Source organism: Pipistrellus hanaki (assembly GCF_964339955.1).
Source record: "Pipistrellus hanaki genome assembly, chromosome: 7".
Classification (NCBI taxonomy): Eukaryota; Metazoa; Chordata; class Mammalia; order Chiroptera; family Vespertilionidae; genus Pipistrellus; species Pipistrellus hanaki.
Window position 1 is genome coordinate 32,908,165 of NC_140509.1, and position 21,511 is coordinate 32,929,675.

The 21,511-nt window shown below is 39.9% G+C and overlaps 1 protein-coding gene across 4 annotated transcripts in view; it reads right to left on the minus strand.

Moving 5' to 3' along the window:
- The window catches only part of COL12A1 (collagen type XII alpha 1 chain), a 111,653-nt gene extending 90,421 nt beyond the window's left edge, over positions 1-21,232 (minus strand). For 2 of the 4 annotated variants that reach the window (XM_084890831.1, XM_084890833.1), the window contains exons 1-10: positions 21,099-21,232; positions 17,926-18,039; positions 10,558-10,674; positions 8,456-8,599; positions 7,944-8,003; positions 5,225-5,488; positions 4,890-5,054; positions 4,033-4,206; positions 1,501-1,791; positions 704-1,306 (exon numbers count right to left, since the gene is read on the minus strand). In XM_084890831.1, coding sequence (XP_084746957.1) covers positions 704-1,306; positions 1,501-1,791; positions 4,033-4,206; positions 4,890-5,054; positions 5,225-5,488; positions 7,944-8,003; positions 8,456-8,599; positions 10,558-10,674; positions 17,926-17,998 — 1,891 coding nt within the window. In that variant the 5' untranslated portion in view covers positions 17,999-18,039; positions 21,099-21,232. Of the gene's footprint in view, positions 1-703; positions 1,307-1,500; positions 1,792-4,032; positions 4,207-4,889; positions 5,055-5,224; positions 5,489-7,943; positions 8,004-8,455; positions 8,600-10,557; positions 10,675-17,925; positions 18,040-20,902; positions 20,992-21,098 lie in introns of those variants that run through there. The other 2 variants (XM_084890832.1, XM_084890834.1) reach the window with 2 other exon arrangements.
- Between the last annotated feature and the right edge of the window lie 279 nt (positions 21,233-21,511).

A 21,511-nucleotide genomic window follows, 5' to 3' on the forward strand; every position in this document is an offset into this window, starting at 1 on the left:
CCCATTCATCCCTGGCAATTATATATCAATCTTTAGTGGTAAACAGTTTATTTCAAAGTAATAATAAAGAAATCTTTCCTAACAAAAGAATATTTACTAAACTAAAACCTAGAAAGAGTGTTTAAAGCACACAGCCTATCCTCAGGGGATATAGAAAGACATTGGAGAGCCAAAAAATTGTGAGGTTATCAACAAAACAAAGCAGTGCGTATGAATGTCAAATGACTGAAAATAATTCTATAGCACTAGAACAATTAAGAAAGGCTCAATGAAAGAGATAAGATGAGTAACAATGCTGTGGGCAAAAGGGGGGAATTTGAACAAATGAAGAAGAAAAAAAGGATAGGGAAGTCTGAATGTAAGGAATGATGTACAAAAATGGTCCAGGAAAGGGAATGCATAAAATAATTTAAAGATCCAGGACTATGTTCTAGTTGCCCCTTGATTCAAAGGACATAACTCAGCATCCACCACACAGTAGACGCTAAGATCAGAAACATCTCATGACTCTACAGAGAAAAAATGTCTAGGAGAAAGTCATATCTCAGAGTTAAATAAACTAACTTTGACAGTTTTCAATAACATAGGAAAGTTACTTTTTCCTGTCTATAAAAAGAGTTGAAGAAGCCTATTACCCACAGTTTTAAAACCAAAAATTCTTTGTTCACAAAGAGCTAACTTTTAATTAACAAAGACTACTAACCTTTTTTCTTTATAGCTGCCAACTCTTGCTCAATTCTAAGGCAGATGGACTGTGTGAGTTCGAAAGATATCCTCTGAAAAGCATCGAAATCTTCTACTGTGAACACATGGGTCTCAGCAGGAGGAGAGGCAATAGCTTCCAATTCTGAGCGGACGGCATCTTTCACACCAACTGCAAAGATTTCAACATCTGCGTTCCTCAGTTTGATAGCAGGATCTCTGAAAGCATCTGAAGATTTGCCATCAGTGATAAGAATCATGACCTTCGGAACGTTGCTTCTTGAACCCTTGCTAGGCACAAATATCTTCTCTCTGACATAAGTCATTGCTTTCCCAGTGTTTGTAGATCCTCCTCTGTAGGGGAAAGTGTTTATTGCTTCAATTATATCTTCAACTTTGGTGAATTTTTCCAAAGTGAACTCAGTATGAGGATCCCGGCTGTACTGGACAAGGCTTATCTGTACCCTATTTGGTGAAATCTCAAAACTTTTTATGAGAACTTCCAAAAAGGCTCTAACTTTAACAAAGTTGGCAATCCCGATGCTGTAGGAACCATCAACCAAAAACACGATATCGGCTTTTATATCCACACCACGTGAGCATTCTATAAAAAGAAATAAGGTTCAACAAGTATGAATTAATCATTAAAATATAGCTATCTTGTTTTCTTAGTAAGCATGCTTCTTTCAAAGAAAATTATTTCAAATATGTTGTTTAAAACTAAATCTGAATCAGTAAGACATACTATCAAATGGACCTTCACATATTCCAAACCCAGTGATCCGCCAATTAACTCACCCACTTGAACTTTCATTGGCTGAGTCTTCTCCATTATTGAAACCGGTTCACTAGATGTCAGACCCTTCATGGCTGAAACACTGATCTGGTACTCTGTGTCTGCTGAGAGGTCGCGAACACTGAGTGTGGTCGTCTGAGGCCCCACACTCAGAGCATGCTGCCGGCTGCCACTGGTCATTGGTATAAGGAGGACTTTATAGCCAGTCACTGAGCTTAGAGATGGAGTCCAACTTAGCTTAATGTATTTTGATGAAACTTCCGTGGCAACCAAATTTGAGGGAGGTTCAATAACTAAAAAGTAATAAGCAGAACAGTGTTTTAAAATAGTGGTATGCAACCCTATTGATAAAGGTCTTTAGGTTTGGATTTTTAATTTCCCTTCTTCCAATTAATCATGAATGTATCAGGAAGAGTTGCCCAACCTTGTTCTACGTCCACCTGTACCCAGCAAACCGAAAGAGACTCAGTGCCAGATTTTTATTAGGAATCTGGGAAAGACAGCGAAAGAAACAAAGTCCTTGGAAGAAATTAATGATATGATATCTGATACCTAATTCTTCTCTGGGACCAAGATTTCCATTTTGGTTTTGGTATTTTACTCATTACCTTTATTCTCAGATATCAGAGTAGGTACTTGACAAATACTTGTTGAATCAATGACTTACTCAAGTCTTAGAAAGATTTTCCCCTTTAATTATACTATAAGAATAAAAATATAATCTTTTAAAAGGCACCTTATAGTATGCCAAGAAAAACTCAGCAAGTTCAAAATGACAGGCTTTTAATTTTAAACAGTTTTATCCCCACTTATTTCAAAGTAAGAAAAGTAGTTCAATGATGTTCATAATGCCACCAATGAGAGGTGAAACAATGGCTCACAACATGCATGCTGACAAATACTGAAATCTAAAGAATTTCTATCCTTACTCAATTGAGAACACAGTCGTGTACTTAGTAACAGAAAACATAAAGTACTTGAAGCTATTTTAGAGAAAATCTTCAAGTTTTTACTTTTGTCAATGGAATCAGTCTCCCAGGAGACATAGTTTTAATTTGTACGTCAGCTGCAAGAAGTAGATGATAAGCACAAATTTTACTCATCATCTCCTCAAAAAGGCAATCAGACTGAGTATTTAAATGATGCCTAAAGAAATGGTGGGAGGGAAGCAACGGATGTGCCAGCTGGAAGTCTGGCCAAATCTTTTGAGTGACTCAGAGATAGTACAAGGAACAGAAATCTCAGGCAAATCCCATCAAGAGCGAGAAAGCATGAGCAACACCTGCCACATGGCCTGCACCTATGGGGGGGTGGTGGTGTTCAAACAGTGACAGAGCAAAAGTTTGGCCTTCCCCTAGTACATGCATGCCAGTGAAGATGGAGAGGAATTAGAATGCTTAACAGATTGAGTAAAGAGAGGTTAACTAGAGAAAAGTGGGGTGGAGGATGGATTTTGTACTAATATCGATCAAAAAAAGTCAGACAATTAGGCAGTTAAAGCAAAGAAAAAGACTCGGGACCTATAAAGTAATGAGAAGGAATTCTGAAACAGAATTAGGGCCAATGAACACTGCCAAAATAATTGGGGTTTGGAGATTAAAGTGTTCATGTCATTGAAGATGTAGCTATATAGAATTTATTTTTAATCACTTGTCAATTCTCAGGCAAAGATGAGAACAATCATGGCACTTGTGACTTTTTAACGCCCAAAAGGATGGTTATGAAATGTCTTCTCTTTCTCCCATATATTCAGAAGCAATAGCTTATAAAAATGGGAAATTTTTCCAGATATGGAAGGATCAAATTGACTGGTTTTGAAATGTTCTTAAAGCTTTGAAAACACGATGCAGAGTATGATGATGGAAAACCCATTTCCTTCTCCATTTAATAGAAACAGTGTTGCTATTAGTTAAAGTTGCAGAATGCTAAAATTAATGTGTCCCCAGACTGTCAATGCTTAAATCAGAGTATGAGGTAATTAAAACAAGTACCTGAATAGCATAATTATGTACACTCAACATGTACAAAATGGTCCTAAAGAAAAAGAGCAAGTCCAGCATCTAAAAATATCTATACTATATTTTTATTGATTTCAGAGAAGAAGGGAGAGGGAGAGATAGAAACATCATTGATAAGATACAATCATTGATCATCTTCCTTCTGTAAACCCCACACTGTAGATGGAGCGCACAGCCTGGGCATGTGCCCTAACTGGGAATCGAACTGTGACCTCCTGGTTCAGAGGTTGACACTCAATCACTTACTAGTAGCCACACCAACCAGGCTAACAATAATTTTAAGAACTTTACAATGCTCCAAATATTTTATCACTTAATGTTCCACTGAGGGGGGAAACAGTGCAAATGATATCAACAAGTTGAGTAACTAAAAGACAATTCAAGTGGAGTACACAGTTGGAGAATCACTGGAGAATATGGTTGAGTAAATGTATCTCCTCCTTGATAGTGTAAAGCTATAAATGCTATCAAATAATGAAAAAGGCTAACACATAAAACCCTCAGCAGTCCACTCACCTTCTTCTCCACTAATCAATTCACCAAGTTGCTCATCAACGCCTGAGCACACCTGGGAGATGATCTCATTCTGAATATCCACAATTGCATCAAAGTTGGCCACGTTGAAAACATGGTTTAGTGAAGGTGTGGAGGCAATTAGTTTGAGTTCTTTTGCATCTGCAGCTTTAATGCCTTAAAAACAACATGAAAAGGATATGGTGAAAAGGGAAATGTGCTGAATTGGGGCAGACCTGTGTTTTCTCGGTCTTGCACAAGTGAAGGCATTTTTAAATCCTTATTCAGTCATAAAGCCAGGATTGCTTTGCTTCATAACGAATGTGCAACTATTCAAATGACAAAGACATTTTATAACTTCACATGCAGTGGCCAGACAAAGATGAAAACGAATGCTTAGCAAAACAGATTGGCCCTTATCCCAATCATGCCATCATTTGTCCCTGCCATCTGAAAAGATAATACTTTTTTCTTCCAGAGTCCTGAATGAGCTGGATGGAACCCTCTAAATTCTTCAAGGATTACATAATACAGGAAACATAAAAAAACACTTAATGATAATACAAGGAGGATCTTTATTAGGATCATTGGCTCAGTGTTCTTTGAAAAGCAGAGGGCTGGCAAAAAGCGTGAATACCACCTCACCTGATGCCTATGTTAAGGGAGCTGGGTGAGAGAGAAATAGACAAGCCAAAGTTTTACTCAAAATTTAGAGTAAAAATTAGGTGGCTTGGTACTACGTTATATAATAAAATGCAATAACATTTTTATAGCATCCTTCCCTGAGAAGTCAAGCCTTCATCTTCCTAAGCGTTAAGTATTGAAAAGTTCCAAAATGAAAATAACCAAACTTGGCCTACCCAAAGAGAAAACTTCCACCCCGATACTGCGAAGCTCTCTGGCTGGAACTTCCACGTCATCCTGGGATTTGCCGTCCGTAATAATAATCGCCACTTTGGGAAAGCCAACCCTTGCTCCAGCAGATTCCGTGAAAGTGTTTTTAATCAGATAATCAATGGCATCCCCTGAAATGAAAGGCAATACTATCTTTACTCACCCTGCACTACACAATTTTGCCCAAGTCAAAAACAATGTGATTGATTTAAAAATTATTTAATAATTGCGCAATGCTTCATTTCTTTCCCCAACAGGTTTTTCATTTCTTTGCAACAATAACAACGTTTGGAAAACATACCTGTCATTGTGTTGCCACCTTTGTATGGGATTTTTTTAATTGCGGCAAGAAGCTCATCCCTTTGGTAATACTGGTTTAAGTTAAATTCAGTCCTGGTATCAGAGCTGTACTGAATGACTCCAACCCTTGTCTTCTCTTCCCCAATGTCAAAAGCAGACACGAGAGCAGCAATAAAGTCTAAAATGTACTTGAAATTATTTCTTCCCACACTCCATGAGCCATCCACGAGGAACACTAAATCAGTCCAGGCACTGACAGAGCATTCTGAAATACAATTGAGATATTTTTAAGTGATGCGTTATTAAATCTATCCATCACAAACTCACTTTGCCAAAATGTTGGCTCCTCAAATCATTTTGTTCATTAGGACATATTCACATTGCTCTTCATGCACAAGAGAATATAAAATTTTATTAGCACACATAGAAGCATTTTCAGTACCTTCACGCACTTATGGAATTATATGTCATTAAATTGCTAAATAAGAAATGCAAGAACAGATAAACAGATAGATGACCTACTCTCCAAAGGCATGTGACTCTAGTATTTATGCTATAAACCTATTTATTTTTATAGTCTATGTCCTCACTTATCTTTTCTCCAAGTAAAAATTATATAAAACATCTGGGAGATATAAAAAAGAAATGTAAACAAAGTGTTTTTACTCCTTGGTATTTAGCAATAAATAAATACAAAACAATTGCTGTACCATTCAAGCAAATGCAGTTGAGTTGAAGAAATGAGTGAATCTTTTAACATTCTCCTGCATTTTACAATATAAATGTCTGAAGTTTGCAGTGGGTTTGTCTGGAGGGTTCATAACTCTAACAGGAGTAAAAACAAGCATAAATATGATGCAAGATAGCCATAATATCTTGTTGTCCTAATTATCAATGTATTTGAATTCGATAACTAGAATCTACTTTTACTAAACAAAGACGGGGGAAGAATTATAATTCAAAAGCAAAAATGCATGTGGTATCTTTAAATTACTACAATGCTTTTACAACTCTCTGTGGTCATGGCGAACAGGTTGGTTTTCATGACAATCTGTATTCACAAAGCAACACTGGGTGAATTTCTCACGATGTTTTTGTTCTTACAGTCACTTTTTAAAATATTTTTTATTGATTTTAGAGAAGAAGGGAGAGGGAGAGATAGATAGAAACATCAATGATGAGAGAGAATCACTGATAGGCTGCCTCCTCCACACCCCCTACTGGGGATCGAGCCAACCCAGGCATGTGTCCTTGACCGGAATCGAACCTGGGACCCTTCAGTCCACAGGCCAATGCTCTATCCACTGAGCAAAACCAGCTAGGGCTGATGGATTATTAAAATAAGGATTTGCCTTGGAAGAGGAAGAAAATACAAGCTGCATGCCCAAGTAATTTTTGCACACTATTTAATGAGCCAATTTAAGTCTATTGAAAAGTCAGCATTTGGCAGAATGCTTTGATCTAAAATAAATATGATGGTTCAGGGGAAATATTAGCATTGACACTATTTAGTTTATTAGACATCAGAAAGAATAATAAACAGTGATCTAGAACAAAAAAAAATCCAGATAAAGGAGACTTTGTGTTCGTAATCTTTTTTATTGTCTCCTGGGTCATAAGTTCGACTTTTACAAGGCAGCAAAATTAGAAGTCTAAAAGACCCCTAAGGGTCCATTCCACTGAGTCAGACAAAGCAGTACACAACAAAAGCAGGCTAGAACCTGCAAAACCTAGACTAAATAAAAGTGCTTTAATTTTATTACAAATGTTCCAACTTATCACTTATGTCTTACAGAGATTCTGTAAAGGCTACAACTGCTATCAACTAAAGTCATGTGAGAACCCTAGATATGAGCATAACATATACACAGACCTGGAAATACATTTTCATGGCAATAGAATTGCTTAAAACACTTTGAGGGCATCTCCTTTCTGTTTCAGCCTTATATTTCTCATATATACCTAGGCTGCCACCTATTTCTACCCATTTATCTTTGAGATAATGAGTTAAGTCCAGTGATGAGGTTTGTTTCTCACCTACTGCCAAAATCCTGCAGGAAAATTTGGACACACACAAATTCAAAACACCCCCAGTAAAAAGAATCCTATATAATAAAAGGCTAATATGCAAATTGACTGAATGGCGGAACAACTGGTAGGTTGCTATGATGTGCACTGACCATCAAGCAGATGCTCAATGCAGGAGCTGTCCCCGGTGGTCAGGGTGCTCCCTAAGGGGAGCACCACTCACCCAACTCACCGCTGGCATACCCAGTGGCCATGGCAGGAGCCTCTCCTGCCTCATGGGCAGGCAGTAAGGAGTGAGGGGTCCCAGACTGTGAGAGCCCTAGACTGCGAGAGAGATTGGGCCTAAGCCAGCAGGCAGACATCCCTCAAGGGGTCCAGGACTGCAAGAGGGTGCAGGCCAGGCTCAGGGACCCTCCCTGCCCCTATTCCCCCCACCACCAACCAGTGCACAAATGCCGTGCACCAGGCCTCTAGTATTTAATAAATAAAGTGAAAATTTGGCTAGAAAGTCAAAACATAGCTATTATAACTACTTAGTCATATATTACTATTGCATTATTTGTAGTTCTAGATAAAGCTTCTAGAAAATAATTTAGAAATATTATTTCAGACTACGTATATAATTGAGATATCTTCATATTACATTTATGACTTCTACAAATCCAAGCAAAAATATTAAGGGAAATACTTACTTTGTATCTCTGTTTTTCCAGGTTTCTTCTCCCCTGGCCTCGTAGGACCACCTGTTTGAACTAAGTCAAAAACCTGGTTATTATTTGAACCCATAAAAATACTTCCTAAAAGTAAAATACATATGTTGTCTTTCACCATTGTCTTTCAAATGAATGGTCCATGCCTAGCGGGTCATAGAATACAGCCAAATAAGTATTTCCATGCAACTAAATCATTTTTATTGAGTATTAGGTCTATTTCAAAAAGACATTCACTTTGTTGCTTGGCAAACTTTAATGTTTTTAATAGTTTTCATTCATAACATTCCTAGTGATTCCAGAGACCAAACTTATAAATCAAGAATAAGTTATTCATATCCACTAATAATTAGGATCATAAAAATGATTATTCTAGGAAGAACAGTTAATAATGATATAAATTAACTCTTCATGGTAACAGATTAAATGTATAAGTGGGAGAAACCTTCTGCAAAAATATTAAAAGAATAAAATAACTGTATATGTGTGCTTACTTGTTAGTTGACCTATAACTGGTACACTTTCTTCTACTTCATCATATGAAGTGATTGTCACCACGTACTCTATTTCAGGTATTAGATCTGATAATAAAGTTTCAGTGGTATCAGCTGCAAGGGTAAATTCTTTAGTTGGCCCATCTGGAAATATAGGAAGAAATATATGAATGCAACAAAACACTTTTACATATAACACAATATAATGTAATTCCCAGATATACAGAAAATCTGAAAAATTCAATTTATATTATTTTTCAGAACATCCAAACATTATGTTTTACTGTCTTCAAAATCAAAACTTTGAATTCTAGGAACTCAATAAATAGACTTGTTACAAGCATATCCAATATTCGTTTGAGGACTTAAAGAGTCCTCTAGATTAAAGATATTCCAGAACAGCAAACCAAAAGTCTCTTATTATTTTGGAAGACTAACAATAGATAACTAAGTTCTTTATAAATGAGATATAAAGTAGGAAATAATTTAATATTTAAGTATGCATTGGAGGAGAGCAGATAAAGCAAAATAAACAGAAAGGGGGGTGAAAATCGGCTCCTGGAAAACAAACCCTACAGGCTAAAATTAACCTCTACTGGGAAATGATTAGTGTGGAAGCAATGTGTCCTCCATACTCAAAAGGGTGTATATATTATTTTTTATTTTTTTTTATTAAGGTGTTACATATGTGTCCTTATTCCCCCATTATCCCCCCCACCCCACCCTCACTCATGCCTTTACCCCCCCTGTTGTCTGTATCCATTGGTTAGGCTTATATGCATGCATACAAGTTCTTTTAGTTGATCTCTCCTCATTTAATGGGTAACCATGCTTCTGAATTCACTAGGTAGCAAATGCTTCAAGGCACAGTATGTGTAGTGTTTATTTACATATTAACAATTTTTATACTTCTTTCTAGATTATGTTAAATTTCAAATCAATCAGGAAATACAGTAGTTCCAAAGAGCTAAGAGCCCATTAAGATTATTAAATTATATTAAAATTTCACCAAAACATAAATAATCAAAAAAGGTAACAGACGTAATAGAACTCTGAAAAGTGCTCTTGGTTTCATGTAGAGCATTGCAGAACCAACCAGGGTCCCCATGGAACAGGGAGACACCAGGGCTCTGCTGTGTTGGGTGGTCCCAGTACCAGCGTGGGAATTTAGGAGTCAGTGATTCACAACTTCTGGGAACAGAATCGATGGCTTTTCAACTGCTTTTCTGTCTTGGAATGAATGAATTAGTTGACTACAAATAAATGTGGGGAGAAAAGATTCAAAGAAAAAGTAAATTCTTGACCCCTTTTTTAAGTTCTCAGATCATATTTAAAGTTTCCCAACTCCCTGTTAAATGAGCAATTAAAATAATTGATATTTTTTTAAAACCATAAATATACACAGCTCAGATGATAAGTTATGTTGACATCACCCATCTTTACTGTCAGTCTATCAAGTCTATCAAGACTTGATCCTACCACCTGGACGGTGTTAGTGAAAAGGTGATTTTTCCCATTCAGTGTTAGAACTAAAAGTTAATTAGCAGAGATTGGCTCCCCACACTTGGGCAACATCATGAACACTAAATGTAACTCTGGAGAACCAAAGCCACTTTTTTTAGACACTTAGCCTGGGATCTATAGAATCCACAAAGTCAAAGTAAATTCTTATCTTTCATCGTAGTAGCTCACCATTATCCCAGAATAATAAAATTCCCTGAGTACTGAAATGTGTAGGACGGGGGTAAGGTATAGCAACTCATTTATCACTTTATACTTTACATGTTGAATATTAACTAATTCAAGAAGAATGTTAAGAAGTAAAAACTCTATTTCATAAAATCAAAGATGACCGGCAATATTCTGATCAGTTAAAAAACAAAGTCCACTTTTAATAACAACAGCTTGGCACAGCAAACCATATTACTGAAGCTCAACACTATAAAAATATAACAGTAAGTACTAGACAGAGCCCACCAAATATTTGGTGACATTGGCTAAATCTATCAGGTCTTCTAAATCTCAGGTTCTTCATAATAAAATGAGAAGAGGGGAAAAGACTGGATTATATCATCTTTAATGCTCCTAATAATAAAACTTACCTGTTGTAGGATCCACTGTTATTCTATAACCCACAATTGGATCAGCTGGTCTTTCCCATGACATATGAACAGTATTTTCATCTATTATTTTAAAATTCAAGTCTGAAGGTGGGTCAACTGCAAAAGAGAGAGTGCCTATCAGTTACATCTTCCAATTTCAGGAAATGGTCAATTTAATTAAGAATTGTGTTGAGCAAAGCTTACTAAATTGTCTTTGCATAAATTTGTTTCCAACAAATATAAAAGATATCTTGTTGGATAAGAATAAAATTAAAAGCTGACAAGATATGACAAAACATCAGAGAGTATACATATTACAGAAGACAGCACAAAACACTTTTGATTCTTGAGTTGCTAGGTCATCCAAGAATGGCCAGCAAAATCAAGCATACTAGAAACATATTTGGATACAAGTACATACAAGTACAATGAGATCACATGTAATAACCACATATGCAAACAATTCACATAACAATTAAAAGAATTCCAATACATGCTGAGTGCAATTTGAATAAGCATGCCATATCACAACCTGCTTACAACCACAGAAGTTCATTTAGAACATTGACACAATTCCTTTTTTTTTTTCCCATAATGTGGAAAAAAATCAATGATATTTTTGGTTCATTCTCTGCATCCAAGTCTTGTTATTAATTTTGGTTTGACACATCTTAATCTGTGGCAGAGATGAAACTGTATTTTAATGAAAAGATGGAATCATGGGAAATTTAGCACTGTTACATTTCACAAGGAAATATACATTTAATGTATATTCATACAAACAAATATTCAGATAGTAATGAGATGTTCATAATGTATAAATATATAAAGAGTGATAAAAAGATGTTTATAAAAGGAATATTCTGCCCGTTTACACCAATTTGCTGAATGTTTCCAAGGTGTAAACCAACACTGTTCTTTTCCCTTGCAGCAGGCGTACTCCATACTAGAAATGGCATTTTAAGTTAAAATGCCAGTATGGCCCTCTACAAAACAATGGTTAATTATGAAAAGACAACATCAATGTATATTTACAGACATTTATTTACAGAACTCAAAGAAAACAGTGGAGAAGGATCAGCAATCTGGAGACATGACTGCGCATAAAAACTTGGAGAAGTCAATGAAAGGAATAATCGAAAAGTACAGAAAGAAATAGTTTACATACAAAACTGTACAGCATCATGCATGTGTCAATGAAATGTTGACTGGGTTTTTAGTTTCCCACAATGAACGAAAGCCTCCATGTACAATAGTCATTACACAAAGACGTTTCAGAAATATTTTATAATGATATTCTCTCTGCAATGTTCATGCCTCATCATGCAGCATTGTACTGACTCACTGTCAGTGCATGGTCAGTGCATCACAAACTATTACTCTTGAAGCAGATTCACAAGGCAAGAGGACTTTCAGCCACACTCTTCTTAACGTATTTAAGTCTGAACGTATTCCTGTGAGTCAGAATTTTTGAGAGATTAAAATCTCTTTGTAGGTTTTCACAGAGGTCAATTGAAATACAGCAGTTGCGTTGAGACATGAGTCATAGAATTTAACTGGGGTTAGCCATTTATGTAATATTAATACGTTTTAATGGAAATAAGATGAAGTAAGCAAACGTTTGCTTTAATGAACTGCTGCTTACAACTGTAGGAGATGGCTTTTTGGTTTTATTGGATACACTAGTAATGGAACGAATGTTATTTTCTTACTATCCATACACAGGCAGTGAGATTAGACTATTAATCTACATGCATAGTTTAATTATCCGGCATTCTGCTGTCCGTTACCGTATTGCGAGGTTCAGCTGCCATCATCACTTAGTATAACAAGCATGCAACAAATGTTAATAGGACAATAGCTATTAAGAATATCATTATAAAATATTGTTCCAGTAGCAATGGCTCAGGACAAATTTAATGCAAAGGCAGACACAACTGGCCTGAGCATGCTTTAAAAAAAAAATCAGTACATGGAAAAACGGTACCACCAACCTTGTAGGGAAATGGACCTGAAGCGGCAGACATTAGGTTAAAACTGCTGAAGGGCAGCAGCGGCCCACCTTGTTGATTTCCAAATGACCCGGATTCCAGAAAAACTGAAAAATTGACTGTTGGGAAAAGTCTTTAACATTTCAGAGGAACTTAAGGTGTTCATAGAAACTCAGTTGTGGTGCTTAGGAACCAAAAGTAAGACAGAACGGCCAACCAGCATGTGTACAAAGACAGCCCACCCCACGTTTCCTCTTGCCACTTTCATCACATATAAAACCTTTCAGGATTGTCATGCTATGTATACATTTATGGGCTTGTTTTTGCGTTTTTTGGTGTTTTTGTGTTCTTTTGTAAAAGAGATAACAACTTAAATCAATGAAAAATGTATTTTCATTCATTTAAAAAATATTTTCTTTTACATAAAAATAATTCACAACTGCCCTTGTATTGTCACAAGCAGCACCCTGTGTTCTCTGAAACACTTTGCAATTGTCTCTTTTTTCTTCTCATAACAACCCAGCAGAGTGGGCCTTGTTATCCCAGTTTCATAGATCATTCAGTGAAATTGAGGTGTTAGCACAGCTAATGAGCAGCAAAATTTTGATCCCATGATCTGACTCAGCACATACAATTTTCTTCCATACTCAGTTAAATGTAAAGAATAAGAAATATTTGAGTAAAAGATTAACTTTAAAAAACAATATTTAAGCATAGTGAACTATTAATATATGCATATATTTCTTTATTTTATAAAAACCATTATTTGATGCCTATTTGATAATAAATATATGATACTCATATATCTCCAAATTCTTTACACACTTGTTCAAGCAATTTTAAGACTAAAATGTCTATCTTGATATATAAATTTTTAATAATGTTTTTACTTATGGCACCTAAAAGGAAGAAACATCCAAGAATTTATCAGAGGTGGATGGATGGATGAATGGGAAGATGGACAGGTGAGAGTGGAATAGTTTAAGCTTGGGCAAGTATATAAAATGTGTTGGAGATAAAGAAAAACTGAGAAAACACTACAAATAATAACTCGATAAACTAGTAAGAATTTTCATCTAATCTTTGTGATAATAACACTGAAATGGTGCCAAATTTCTATAATGACAGAGAACTTTAGAAATGTGCAAAAGAATGATTTTACTATATTCAATAGGCATTCATTCAAATTTTCCATCCAAAATTAGTATAAATTTAATAATTTTGTCATGTTATAGTTAATTTCATTTGTGTTTCTAAAATAACCACTCGAAAAGTTAATATTTCAGACAAGTAATGAATTAATTTTGCACATTATGTAATGTGTTTCCTCATTAAACTAGCTAGGTTGACCAATTTTTGAACAAGAAAGAAGCACTGTATGGGCAAATTAGTGCTAAATCAGGACTAGAAGACCTAGGTCTTGTCTTCCTAATTAACTATGTTAATTGACTTAATTATTCAGCCTCTGTGTCCTCATTTTTTTTAAATATATTTTATTGATTTTTTACAGAGAGGAAGAGAGAGGAAGAGAGAGTTAGAAACATCGATGAGAGAGAATCATCGATCAGCTGCCTCTTGCACACCCCCTACTGGGGATTTGCCCACAACCAAGGTACATGCCCTTGACCAGAATCAAACCCGGGACCTTTCAGTCCGCAGACCGACGCTCTACCACTGAGCCAAACCGGTTTCGGCTGTGTCCTCATTTTTTCATGTAGTAGAGGAGAAAATTGGAGTAGATGATCTATGAGTTCTCTAGTTTGAAATTTCTGATACAAGTTTGACACAGAATTATATAAATATATATTAATTAGTCTCTTAATCTAAACACAAGATAATTAAAGCTTATGGCCTCAACTCACTAATGAATTGGTAATATCAAATTGTTCATTATATATTACTAGAGGCCTGGTGCATGAATTCGTGCACAAATGGGTAGGGCCAGTCGGGGGGAGGGACCACAGACAGTTGGCAGGCTGACCCCACCCCCTGGTGGAACTCCTGGTGGAACTCCCAGTCGAAGTCCCAGTTGATGGGACAATTTGCATATTGTCTTTTATTACATAGGATAATTCTAGATCATGCAAAGTACTAGCCAAGTGATAAGGTTAATAAAGTCTATGTTGTATCTAAAAATTACAAACACTAAAGGCAAAAAAAAAATCACTTTCACCCTTATTTTTATAGGATAAACTACTGTATTATGAAAAATAAAGTTCCTTGTATAAGTATGTAAAAGGAAAACAAGATAAAGGTGATACCGCTTATAAAAAAGGAAAAATGCAAAAAATAAATGTCAAATCTTTTAAATAATTATAAAAAAGTATTAGGCTTTCAACATATAAAAAATAAGTAACTAGAAATTGATTAGAAAACAGTAGAAATATAAAAATATAAATGTGACTTGCAAAAGGTAAAGAAAAATAACTATGGCTACTTTAAACTAAACTAAAATTAGCAGGAAACAGGGGTGCATGTTAAAATTTTGAAATGTCCCCAACAATAATATTTCAAAGAAATTCTGTTCTAGCCCATTGTCCCCAGAAAGGTTTTGGTCACAAATTTTGTTAGTCTTTCATAGTTCCTAGGACCATTAGTTGGTCATTAGCACAGAAGCTGTGCTGTCCAGAACAGGCGCCACCTGCCACATGGGGTTCTCAAGCACTTGAAATGTGGCCAGTCTAAAATGAAACACACTGTAAGCTTAAAATACACACTCAAATTCAAAGACTAAGTATAAAAAGTGTAAAATATTTTACTAATAATTTCTATATTGATAATATGTTAAAATTATAATGTGATATTATTAGGATACATAAAGTTATCCTATAGAATAAAAGGGTAATATGCAAATTGATCCTAATGGCAAAATGACCAGAACGACCTCTGGACCAGTCACTATGAGATGCACTGACCACCTCTTGGTCTTCTTCCCTGGCCAGCAGGCACCAATCACCCAATGGCAAAGGGGGATCTGGGGATGGGTGGTGGCGGGGGGGCTGGGCCAGCTGCAGGCAGCTGGAGAAGATAACCCTGATTGCAGGCCAGGCCTAGGGTATCCATGCACAAATTTTGTGCACTGGGCCTCTAGTGTTAAATATATTATAAAAATTAGTATCTCTTGTTTCTTTCTCCTTTTTTAATGTGACAACCAAAAAATTGTAAGTTATACATATGGCTTGCATTTGTGACTCTCAATATATTTCTATTTAATAATCCCAAACTAGAAAATAAAGAAAACAAAAAGAATCCTATTAAAATATAATTATTAAATGCTGATGTAAGGGGATGAGAGACAAGAAAAGGCACAGCTTAAGAAAGAGCTGTACCATGTGGAAATAAATACAAATTAAAAAGACAAAGTGTGAGAAATGTGAAAATAACCAGTAGAAGATAATAAAATGTCCTTTTCAACTGTGCTTTGCTAACCAGCCATTATCCAATTCAGAATTGATTTTTTTCCCCACTTACATCATTTCCAACCTAATTATTTTCCTAAGATTCTCAAATCTTTCTGATTTTCAAATAACTGTTTTCTTAATGAGCAATAACTAGGCCACTTCAGTGAATTATCTAAAAATATCTTTAGTAGGGCTTCCAGCGTTCCTCAAATAAACTTCCTTCCTAACAACGGCACAGAGAGGAACGTTAAAGGAGACCTCATCTGAACGTGACTGCTTAGAGGCCACTCTGAAAACCTCTCCATTCACAAAAGAGTCATCAGATAAGACGAGCCAGCAAGGTTCTGTCACTTTTCTAAGCATACCATACATTTTAGAGACTCTCTGCTTTTCCTAATCTTCATTTCTTTGTACCTGCAATCTTAAAGTAGAAAATCAAACACAATAGAAAGTTTTTGAAAATCTCAGTGTTCCTTTTTACAATCTCTAAAGAACCAGAATTCACCCTGAACTTCCACAGCTGGCCCACAAAGAGTATTTCTTTTTCCCTTAACTCCATCAGGGGCATTTCTTTATTGAAAAAGAAGAAGCCCTAACCGGATTGGCTCAAGGGATAGAGCGTTGGCCTGTGGATTGAAAGGTCCCAGGTTCGAATCCAGTCAAGGGCATATACCTGGGCTGTGGGCACTTCCCCAGTAGGAGGTGTGCAAGAGGCAGCTGATCGATGTTTCTCTCTCATGGATGTTTCTAACTCTATCTCTCTCCCTTCCTCTCTGTAAAAAATCAATAAAATACTCTAAAAATAAGAAAAAGAAGAAGAAGAAGAAGAAGAAGAAGAAGAAGAAGAAGAAGAAGAAGAAGAAGAAGAAGAAGAATTTGTCTTTTATGGTATTACTCCATTTACCTTGCAGGACAAAAAAAAAGAAGAAAAAGAAAAAGAAAACAAACCTAGTTTGTCAGTTCTCCCATGATAATTTAGGGCATACAGAAGCCTCCACTGGGTTAATATACAGAAATGGCTTCTTTAGCAAATACTGAGAAATGAAGGCATCAAGTGCACATAAGAAAACGAAGTAAAGTCGAAAATCTATCAGAAGCCCTTTGTTTTTCAGAGGGCGAGGTCATCAGAGCCGTTTTGCAGACCTTAGGGTCAAGGCCACCATCTCCCAGCCCCTGACCAGCTCCACGCGTGGGTCTGATGCTGGAAGCCAGAGGGAGAGGGAGGTGGTGCCCAGCTGGCCTGGAGCCCGCTGGCTTCCTGGATTGGGAGCTTTGGCCCAGACCCAACCTGTCTGATGGGCCTGGGCCACCAGCCTCCAAACCCGCGCGAACCCTACAGCAACAACCCTGAGCCACGCGAACACAATCCCGGTCCAGGATCTCTACTCGCCACCCATCCCCTGGGGCTCTGGCTGCCACCTCATTTGTCTGCACCATCCAACACTCCGACACTCAGACTGAGATGCCCACAAAACACACAGACGCACAGAGCCGGCGCGGTTGGAGTCTTTTATTTTGTGCATCGAGGCCCAAAGCCCGGTGTTTACCAGCTACTCCGGGGGGAGCCCATCCTCGCACCAGGCTCCTGGGTGGCACCTGGAGGCATCCTGTTTGTAGCCATGGGAGCAGCAGTCGCCCCCTCACCTCACCGACGGACAGCTGGTCCTCCTGGAAGGCCGCAGTGCGGGCGGCAGTGTGGACAGCACACCGCAGAGACAAGCGCAAGGAGACCACACAGCACCGTAGGGGGAGGATTAGGAAGAATACGAGAAAGAGCTGCACTTGAGAGCGGAGAAATGGACAAACCTCAGTGGAAGAGGGAGTTTCTCTGGAGGAGAGAAACCCTTGGAGAAGAAGAGAAGGTGCGGGGAAACAGAACAAGCTATAGAAGGAAGGTTCACTTGTTCTTTGTTTTTTCTTTTCTTTCCTATAATTCTGCATTGTCCCTGGGGGAGGGTAAAGGAAGAGTCTTTTACCTTCTGCCTCCGTGGAAGACAAGAGCAGGGTGGCACCCAGGATGGCGAGCGCTGGGGGAAGCCTGGTCTTCATGCTTGGCCTGGGCCTCGGAGCTCACAGCCACATGAAGGGATCTGAGGGAGGAAGCAGTCACTGCATCAGAACCGGGTCTGGGCAGGCCTAGAACCAGGTGAGAGCTGGAGCCTGGCCCTGGGCCGCGACCCAGCCAGATCTGCCCTGATAACCACCGGGGCCGAGCCGAGCCCCGCACCTAAGGAAGGGGCTCACTGTGGAGCGGTGGAAGTCAAGTTCATGTAGAGCAGTTTCATCATGGCACTCAGAACGAGTTCAAGTGTAAAGAGGGTCCTGTTTCCCAGAGGCGGGTCCTGCTTAGCATCCAGGGTGAAGGCCCTACCAGACCCCACATGACTTCACCCGGCCTGGGTGATGGCTAATTCAGAGGTCGTTTTATCCCTGACTCAACCAAATGTCTCTTCCAGCTGGGGATTTTACTTGGCCGGCCACTTTTTCCTAGCTGCTGAACTCTTTAGCTAACTGTGCTTTAGCGGTCTCAGGGTAATTTGGAAAAGTATAATAAACCTCTTTTACTCTCTTTTTTTCTTCATTTTGTTCTGCCTACAAATATGCAGCTCTTTAGTTCTGAAATGGATTATACAGAAATGGGAAAGATCCCCCACTAGCTGTGTTGTCTTCACATCTAATAAATCCTTCACCCAAAATTAGGGGGAAACAATCCTAAAATACATAACAGACCAGGAACATGCCATCGAAAGACAAAACACTCCTGTTTCCCAAAGACATTTCTTTATAAAAATTCTCAGTAATAATTAATCTTTTCATCGAACAACTGTTCATTTATCCCAGGTGATTACAGGTGTGTGTTCTCCAGAGAAGAATATGTCCCATTCTGATTTTTCCTGACTTTGCAACTAGATGATTAATTCCTTGAAGACGAAAGGTCTAATTCATCTTTTGTGGTCCCCAGTAGGTGCTTAACCCATGAGGGTAGAAGGGAATCTTCTAAAGCATGTTAAGGTCCAGCCCAGAGACAAAAGCTGCTAGCAATGAACTGAACTGGGAAGCTGCCAGAGGTAATACATAAAAAGAGAGTTGACTCTGGATACATAAATTATTGTAAGGGCAACAAACTAGGCCTCATGCTCGGGAATCCAAAAATGAGCCAAAGGTCGAGCCCTCTCTGAGCAAAGAACCTGACAAGCTCCAACCAGGTCTTTCCAAATAATTGGCAGCATGTGTCAGGGCAGCTTTCCTCGGCCCGAGTGTAAATTGCATTTTAAATGTCTGCGGAGCAGGCATGCCAAATTTGCCCGGAGCACTTGTTTATGAAGCCAAAATTAATATGTTGGCACTGCTCTGGAGATCCGAAGGCTCTAGCAGTTTCTTTCTCCCTAATTAACAACTGTTTGACATTTCTAACCCGCTCCTCCATCAGTGAAAAGCAAGAAGTGAAACTGGCCCATTGTTCCCGTCATCTGGCCTTTACTTTGCTATAATAATTTCCAACTCAGTTGGCAGTCGTGCTCGAGAAAAGTTAAAGGCTGACAATCTACCCACCGAAAGAAAGCTGTGTGCAGATATTTTTTAAAACCGCTAGTCTCCACAAAAAAAAAAAAAAAAAAAAAAGCAGTGGAGGCATTTTGTCTGGGTCTAGAGCGCCACCTATCGGCTGCATGATTCAGTGGCAAGAATGAATCACATTGCGAGTATCTGAACATACAGTCACTTCATCCAGCCAGCCAGGCATTAGTCCATATGTCTTTTTCTTTTCCTTTTCCTTTTCTTTTTTTTAAGCTTTCTCTCCTTTTAGCCAAAACATTTACCTGAATGCTTAGCAACACTTCACTGAGCATTCTCAGACATAAATGTCTGAAAGCTGCCGTCCCTACGTGGCAGCGCGGATTCCCTCCCTTCACCCTCATGAATGAAAATGAGTCATTTGGGGGGAGGGGAGGAGGCGAAGGGGGGTAGAGAGGGGGGAATCTTAAGGGATACGTCTCCTTCTGCCTCTTTGCCCCCTCCCAACCCCGGTGGAAGAGGCCAGTTCCTTAACTTAAAGCTTAAAATGGAAATAAAACCTCCCCCTCCCATCCCGCGGGGGTCCCTGAACCTCTGCTTGCCATCCACCTCCTCTACCCACCGCTATTTTGACAATCGTTGGCCAAGGGCAAGGTTAGCGCTCATTTCCTTCCTTGCCCCCCTCCCACTCCCAGCGTGCCAGTTTAGACGGTCCCGGTTGAGGTGGGGCGCAGGGGTTCCTGGAAAGCCCCACCTGGTCCCCGGAGAGGTGCTGAGGATGCTGGATTGGAAGTACCTTTTCTGTTCCCTGGCTCCTGGGCTCCGGTCCGTCCATGAACCCGGCGCCCACCCTCTCTGGTCCCTGCTGTCCCTGGGATTTGCGATGGAAACTACCTAAGAGGTTCCGCTGGCCCTGCGTGGGGTCTCCACCGAGGCGCTGGGGGAGAAGTCGGGAGAGGGAGCGTTCTCCAAGACTCCGGAAAGCCGGCTGAGCTCCCTAAGAGCCAGACTAATAACCCGCCATCTCGGGCGCTTTAGAAAGCAGAGGCACACGAGCCAGAACACTCGACCAGGAATCTGTCTCAAGATGCCACACACACCCGCGCAGCCACGGCCGGACGAGCTGCAGAGCACTCAGCCGGCCCTCCAAGAATTCCACCCCGGGCGTCACCAGATGCCTGCCCCGCGCCCGGGCTGCACCCCGGCACCCGGTACCCCGAAACCCCGGCAAAGCTGACAACGGGGGGCCGGCGGCCGCCACCCCGGGGGCGCGCCCTGCCCTGACACCGGCAGCACCTCCAGATGCAATCGCTCCGCAAAGAGAAGCATTGAACACGGGGGCCCTGGACGCGCACACACCGCCGCCTGCCTCCGCTCTCGGGAAAAGCTAAATCCTCCCTTCTCTCAAAGATACACATGAATCACAAAACCCAACTGCACCTGGCAGCTCGCTCCCAGGCACATCTCCACGCTTACAAGTCCCAACGGTCCTCGCCCGGGATCCTGAATGGCTTAGGGCGGAGCGAGCAGCAGGCTTAGAAGCAGAGTCTCCCTCGCTATCGGTGGGAGGAGGAGGGATGGGGCCGGAGGGAAAAAAAAAAAAAAAAAAAAAAGGACTGGAAGCCGAACCACCGACCTGAGACGCTGCGATCCGGTGCGGGCAGCGGGCAGCGGCGGCTCCCGGCGACCCCTCCACGCCGGACCGCGGGCGGCGGAGCGCTCCGGGGCACCTGGCGGCGGCCGGAGCTGGGTGGCGTCAGGGCCACCTGGCAGGAGGAGGAGGAGGAGGAAGACGAGGAGGAGCAGGAGCAGGAGGGTCCCGGCAGGAGCGGCGGGAGCCCGGAGCCGGGGCGGAGAGGCGGAGAGGCGGCGCGGGGCGCGCGGCTGCGGGCGGCGGACGCGTCTGGGGCGGCTCGCCTGCGCCGAGTGGGCAGAGGCTCCGCGCCGCGGGCTCCTTAATAGAGGGCTGTTCCCGGCGCTCAGTTTACTCGGTTACGAAACGCCTGGGAAGGTGGACGGCTGCCACGGGGTGATGTATGCTCCTCCGGC